General features: G+C 33.8%; 1 protein-coding gene across 1 annotated transcript; it reads left to right on the top strand.

Annotated features, from left to right (window-relative positions):
• The first annotated feature begins 1,795 nt into the window (after window positions 1-1,795).
• LOC133792078 (uncharacterized) lies at window positions 1,796-6,082 on the top strand. The gene is made up of 5 exons (XM_062229986.1): window positions 1,796-1,985; window positions 4,538-4,608; window positions 4,705-5,202; window positions 5,331-5,990; window positions 6,077-6,082. Exons 1-5 carry the CDS (start codon window positions 1,796-1,798, stop codon window positions 6,080-6,082), a joined length of 1,425 nt encoding a protein of 474 aa, XP_062085970.1.
• The last annotated feature ends 1,516 nt before the right edge of the window (window positions 6,083-7,598 follow it).

The following is a 7,598-nucleotide window of genomic DNA, read 5'->3' as shown; positions in this document are numbered from 1 at the left end:
TAAAAGTACAATCTGTTTCCACATCTGTTAAACAGACCAAGTTTCTCAAGATAAATAAAATAGATTGGTTCATTCTAATTTGTCATTTTTGTGGAGTGGAAGGGCACATCTGACCCAGATGTGTTTACTATGATGAATTTTTCCAATAACAATTATTTCAATCATTATACTACAACAAAATAGGTTGTGAAAAAACCATCAAAAAGTGTTTGGATTGTAAAAACAAGAACAAATTGTCTTGCTGCTTTTACTTGTCATAAATCTCGTGCCTCTAACTCTTGGTATTTTGATAGTGGATGTTCTAAACATATGACAGGTGATGCAAATATACTCACAAATTTTAAATCTTTGAAATGTGGTGTTGTAACTTTTGGTGATGGTATGTTAGGTAATAGTGTTGGAAAAGGTATCGTAAGTCTTGATGGATTACCACAGTTGAGAAATGTTTTGCTTGTTGAAGGCCTTAAGGCTAATTTAATTAGCGTAAGTCAAATTTGTGATCAATGCTTCAAAGTAAAATTTTCTCGTGATGATTGCAATGTTATTGATCAAAATGGAATTAGTGTATTGAAAGGATATAGATCTATTGATAATTGTTATACACTTTCACCAACTCTCACATGTCATTCGACTATAGGTAATACCACTGACTTATGGCATGAAAAATTGGGTCATATAAATTTCAAAAGTTTGAAAAAGATTGCAAGTGCAGGGTTAGTTCATGGTTTACCCAAATTGGGTAAAGAATCTGCAGGTAAATGTGAACCATGCCAATTGGGGAAATAATTAAAAAACTCCCACACAAGTGTTACAAGAATTAATACTTCAAAAGTTCTTGAACTTTTGCATATGGATCTCATGGGTCTTATTCAAGTTGAAAGTATTAATGGAAAAAGGTACATCTTTGTGTGTGTTGATGATTTTTCTTGTTTTACTTGGGTTGACTTTTTAAGGGAAAAATCAGACACTTTCGATGCCTTTAAAAATCTTTGCATAAAACTAAGAGTTGAAATGGAATGCAATATAGGTAAGATTGTGAGAATCATAAGTGATCATGGTAAGGAATTTGAGAATATTGTTTATGATGATTTTTGTAAATCTCTAGGTATTTCTCATGAGTTCTCGGCTCCCAAAACTCCTTAACAAAATGGGTTTGTTGAGAGAAAAAAATAGAACCTTGCAAGAAATGGCCAGAGTAATGCTGAACAGTAAGAAACTCTCCAAATGATTATGGGCAAAGGCAATATTTGCTACTTGCTACACAATTAATTGAGATTTTCTTTTCCCAGGCACCTCCAAAACTCCTCACGAAATCAGGAAAGGTAAAAATCCCAATGTAAGTTATTTTCATGTTTTTGGGTGTATATGCTATATTCTTAGAGATCATGAGAATGTCGGAAAATTTGATTCAAAAAGTGATGTAGGAGTATTTCTTGAATATTCTACGAATAATAGAGCTTATCGTGCTTATAACATGAGAACTCAAATTGTTATGGAATCATCCAATGTGGTTGTTGATCATTTAAAAGATTTTTCTTAATATTCAAATGAAGAAGAAATTGATAGGTTCATTGCCGAAAATTCTCAGACAGAATCTCCTGCTGTGACAATAGGTGATGTTATGCCTTCTTATACAGAAAAAGTTGCAACAAAAGCTGAATATGTTCCACAATCATCTGAATGACCAACAAAGGAAGGGCCAGAAATCATCCCACATTCAATACATAGATAACCTTCTCCCAGAATTAAAAAGAATCACCCTGCATATCTCATTCTTGGTGATATTGAATAAAGTATGGTGACAAGAAAAAGGTTTGTGAATTTGGTTCAATTCGTTTACTTTACATCTAGCTTTGAACCAAAAAATGTGAAAGAAGCTTTGAGTGATGAGTCATGGATAAAAACAATGCAAGAGGAATTAGAACAATTCACAAGAAATGAGACATGGACTCTTGTTCATAGACCAAATCATACCAATGTTATTGGTATCAAATGGATCTTCAAAAATAAAACTGATGAATTTTGTACAATAATAAGAAATTGGGCTAGGCTAGTTGCCCAGGGGTATACTCAAATTGAAGGAGTTGACTTTGATGAAACTTTTGCCCCTTTCGCAAGACTTGAGTCAATAAGATTGCTATTGGTTGTTGCTTGTATTGTTGGTTTCAAATTATTCCAAATGGATGTTAAATCTGCCTTTTTAAATGGAATTTTGAATGAAGAAGCATTTTTTGAACAACCAAAAGGTTTTGAAGATCCACATTATCTTGATCATGTTTTTCAACTTAAAAAGGCTCTCTACGGTTTAAAACAGGCTGCTACAGCTTGGTATGAAAGACTGACTCAATTTCTTGTTTTGAATGGTTATAAAAGTGGCAGAGTCGATAGAACTCTTTTCATAAAAAATGTTGATTTTTGATATTGTTATTGCACAAATCTATGTTGATGATATTGTTTTTGGCTCTACTTCTAACACCTTAGTGCAGGAGTTTGTCAAACAAATGACAGATGAGTTAGAAATGAGCATGGTAGGTGAGTTAAACTATTTTCTAGGACAGCAAGTCAAATAGTCAGAAGATGAAACCTTCATCTCTCAAAGTAAGTATGCAAGAAATCTGATCAAGAAATTTGGGATGGAGTTTGCTAAACATGCCAAAACACCAATGGGAACCACAGTCAAACTGACCAAGGATGAAAATGGTGTAAAAGTAGATCCAACATTGTACAGAAGCATAATTGGAAGTCTTTTGTATCTCACAGCTAGTCCTCCTGACATTAGCTATAGTGTGGGGTATGTGCTCAGTATCAAGGGAATCCTATGGAATCCCATGTGACAGCTGTAAAGAGAATCATTCGCTATGTGAATGGTACTCAGGAGTATGAAATTTGGTACATAAAAGAAACAACTTCTAACCTTGTTTGTTTTAGTGATGCTGATTAGGCAGGCAATGCAAATGATAGAAAGAGTACAAGTGGTGGATGTTTCTATCTGGGAAATAATCTGGTTTCTTGGCATAGCAAGAAACAAAATTCAATCTCCTTGTCTACTGCTGAGGCTGAGTACATAGCTGCAAGAAGCTGTTGTACTCAATTATTATGGATGAAACAAATGATGACATATTATGGGTTTGATCTTAAAACCTTGACTATTTTTTGTGATAACACTAGTGCAATTAATATCTCAAAAAATCTTGTTCAACATTCTCGCACTAAACACATTGACATTCGTCATCATTTTATCAGGGAACTTGTTGAAAATAAAACTTTGATCTTAGAATATATTGAGACGGACAAACAAATTACAGATATTTTTACAAAAGCCCTTGATACAGTTAGGTTTGATTCCCTCAGGAACTCCTTGGGGGTGTATCCTAATTAATTTTTGTTTGTATTGTGCCATATTCCTGTGCTAGAACAAGTTGTGTAATTTCTTCCTGTTCTTGTCCACCGAAAAAGTCTCAATCATTTTGTCAAAATGTATTTTTACTTCAGGTTAGAATTTATAGTTAATATATATCATGTACATTTTTAAAAAATATAAAATCAAAATCAAAATAAATAGTCCCTCCAATTAATATTCTTCCAAATCAATATGTGTTTATAGTGTATGAGCATTTGATCCTTGAAAAGTATTTTCAGGCTCCATCTTAGAATAGAGCTACCTACACTGTTGTGTAATTGTTATCTTTGAGTAAGTTGGAACTATTTAACAAAAAATTATGTAGAAGATACTCTACCACTGATAAAGGCTGCCTTCAGTGTAGTGTGAAAGCGTCTAATTTTGGTACTCTTTGAGAAAAAGGCTAAAAATTGCCACATAGGGCAATGTCCTTGAAAAAGGCTAAAATTGACATACAAGGCAATGATCTCTACTTTCACAATCACACACAAATGCTTAAGATATACTATTGGAAAAATTTGTAAGACTCATACACACTCCTTAATTTGGATAAAATATTTTTTGTGTTAGAAGTAAATATTTTGCGATAATATTTTTTTTGAAAATAAAACCATGATTTATATTAAATATATTTTCTAACCTTATAGTAAAAATTTGTTATGAATTAATGATTGTTTCTCTCTCCACAGACAAGGGCACGAAGACTTTGGGCACAAATAAAAATGGGATATTTTTGGTACATTTTGTTATATATATAATAATTAAATAAATATTAATAAAAAAACAAAAAAGACTATATATATAGGAGAATCGAATCCGTGTGTATCAAAAAGGGCATGTTGTATCAATTTTATTTTGTCTTTATCACATATTTTTTTTTAAGATCAAAAGTTTCCTATTACAGCCTGTTTCCAAATTTTGTTTTTGTGTGCTAATGTTACCAGTTATTTTTCTTTTGGGATATTATTGTGTACTTTACAAAAGTGTATATTCCATTTAATTCTCTAAAAGGGAATAAAGATCAAATCCCCATCTCTTTCATTCTTTATATTCGGACATCCTAGGCCTCATTCTCACAACCGTCTACATCCTTCTTCTTATTTTTTCTTTTTCGGTTTCTCTTTTTCCTTGTGTCAGTTTTCTCTCTTTCTCGCGCAACCATGGTGAAAACTAGAGGAAGTGGCTCTCAGTCTATCAAGGATTTGAAGGCTGGCTCGTTGACTGCATCTCCATCTCTCACCAAGGAAAAGGCTTGAAAGAGTACATTGTCTCAACCTAGCCTCATTGATGCAACCACCACGAAGGGCAAAGTCGTGGTCATTCCTGACCTTGAAACCGCCAAAGCTCCATCTGGACCTCCTTCATCGGCGGTTCCACTCACCACTATTTCTGGGTCTTCCAAAAAGGTCCGAGCATCACTCTCTGATGATGTCTCTGATCATGAAGTTGCGTCGGCCAAAACCCATTCTGACTCCACCGAATCTCCTGATGTTCTTGCACCCGAGAAGAAAAACAAAGGGTGGTTCCAGGTTTCCTCTTCTCGAAAATTCCCTCAGTCGAAAGGTACTAATCCTTCGGATTCCACTCCAAAGGCTTCTTATTCCATGGGTTCCACTCCTCTCTCCACGTTTCGAACAAAGGTGAAGAATATTCCTCCACCTTGTTCCTCATCTGAATCTGACCCATCTGAATCTTTTGCACCCTCTGATGATGATCCCCTTGAAGATGATGCCTCAATTGATGATGATGTTGCATCCAAAGTCGAATCTGACCCATCAGAGGACCCTTCTATTTCTCCAAAGGCAAGAAAGCTGTGAAAATTCCTGAGATTCGAACAAAGTCACCAGTGGTTCCTAAAGCCACAATAGGTTCATCTTTTAAAGCTCACTCTTTGAATTTTTTCTTCAATGACAATGAGAAAAATGTGAAGCATTATGTGCATAGAGATGTTATTTGTGAGAAAAAAATTATGTTCTCTGCCCATAGAGTGTTTGGGGTCATTAAGAATATTGAGGATAGAGTGTGGTTAGGATCTTTAATCGGGTTTGATGGTTTTGTTCCTCGGGTTGTTCACGAATTCTATGTTAATCTTAATGATGATTTGTTTGATAGCAAGTCTTTTATGTTTGGTCAAGTTTATGTTCGGGGCCATTGGTATTTGTTTAGTGTTGTTGAAATTGCCAAGGTTCTCAATGTGACTTCTGTTGTTATCAATGATGTTGTGGATTTTAACAAAGATAAGATTTTATCTGAGTTGGTGGGAGAACATATGGTTTGGGAACAACACTCAGTTCTCATAGTGACCGATCTTACTCATTACTATGCCATGCTTCACAAATTTTTCATCAACAGCTGGATTCCCACCACTCATACCTCCACCATTACCTTTGACACGACCTTCTTTCTGTTCAATGTCGGGACTGGTCTACAAGTTGATCTTGCTACCCTCATTTTTTATCAGATCACTGCCTTAGGAAAAGCCAAAAAGAAAGGCCAATATTTGGTCTTTCCTCATTGGATCTACAAGTTGCTTGATTCTAAAAAGCCTCTCTGGTTGGAATATGAAATCGTGACACCTCCCACTGCCGGTGTAGATTACAAACTCAAGAAGGAATCTGTAGTGCACCAAATATTTTTTTTTAGTTTATTAAAATTTTGTGATTTATTTTATTAAAGTGTTAAGTATGATGAATTGTTTCATTTAAATGTTGTTTATTTTATTTAATTGTTGTTTGTTTTATTTGATTGTTTGATATTTTATTTAATTGTTAGAATTGTTTGTAGAATATTTTTTGTGAAATTACTTGTTAAATGATATATATTTATTTTTATTTTAAAATTTTGATTATGTGAGATTTGGTTGAATGCACTAAGGTGCATGGTAGATAGTGATGCACCCTAGTGATTTAGTGTGTGCTAGTGCATGGTAGCATGGTACACGTGTAGATTTTCTACACACCTTATATTTCCTTTTATTAGATTTTAATTGATTTAATTGAAAAATAAATAAAAGAATGGGTAAGCAATGGTGGACGTGTAGTGTGTAGTGAGAAAGGGATTGATTTTCCATTTATTTTCTAAGGCAATAAAATCAAAATTTGAAGAAGCTAGCTATTTTAGGATAGGAATGTGATCACCATTTATCTTCTATATCAACTATCATAAAAGAAAATAATAAGAAAATTAAGAGAAAATAAAAAGGAGAAAGGAAACTTACCTTTTTATTTTATTTGGTCATTATGAGAGGATTAGGTTAAGAGGGAATGAGAATATTGGAAGAGCATTTTTGCTCTTGGCTGCCGTGAGCTAGAGAGAGAATAGAGAGAGAGAGTGCGGCGTGATAGAGAGAGAAGGAGAAAAAGAAAGAAAGGAAGAAGAAGAAGAAGGAGAAGGAGAAGGAGAAGGAGAAGGAGAAAGGATCAATCTTAGGGTATGGTCTTGATTTTGCTTATGTTTTTCTTTCTTTTAAATTTTTAGTATGTTGATTGAGTTGTTTTTGACTTGTTGTTCCACTTCTTCTCCATCTTGATTTTTCAAAAGAAAACCTCTAGGGTTTGAGCAAGGAGGTGGTCCTAGTGTGTTCTTGATTTTACAATCAAGAAAGGTATTGAAAATTTTCCCTCAATTCTTTGGGTTATTGGTATTTGATGATTGATGTTTTGGAGAGATTATGGCTGAAAGTGGTGTGTTTTTAAATAGGATAATGTGTTGTGTTGATGGAATGTTTTTCTTATATTTTGATGCATGGGAAAATAGACCTAGGCATGGGCATGGGTTTATGTTGTTTGGGTTGATTTTTATGGTTGTGTATTAAGAATATGTGTAGTGATGATGAATATTTAAATGCATGAAAAGAATGGGTTATTTTTTTTGATTAAATGTGTTTCGGCCTAAAGGTGATATTCAAAAGCATGATGGTTATTTTTATTATGTTTTATGTCAATGAAAATTTTAGAAACATGATAGGTTGTGGCAAGATCTTGTATGAAGTTATGATGGTTGTGATCTTTGGAATAATTGCATGGTAATAATGTATTGAGGATATATTTAACACAAGATCAATGGTGGTTATTTGTTCATGACTTGTGAATAAGTTCTAAGGTGAATGATGAATTATTGTATACTCATGGTGTGATTAAAATGGATAAAGAGGTTAGAAGCATGCTAGGGTTTGTGTTGAAATATTGTGCATAAATGA

The sequence above is a fragment of the Humulus lupulus genome, chromosome 7, assembly GCF_963169125.1.
Source record: "Humulus lupulus chromosome 7, drHumLupu1.1, whole genome shotgun sequence".
NCBI lineage: Eukaryota > Viridiplantae > Streptophyta > Magnoliopsida > Rosales > Cannabaceae > Humulus > Humulus lupulus.
The sequence above is the reverse complement of the archived record's forward strand: the minus strand, read 5'-3'. Positions and strand labels throughout refer to the sequence as shown.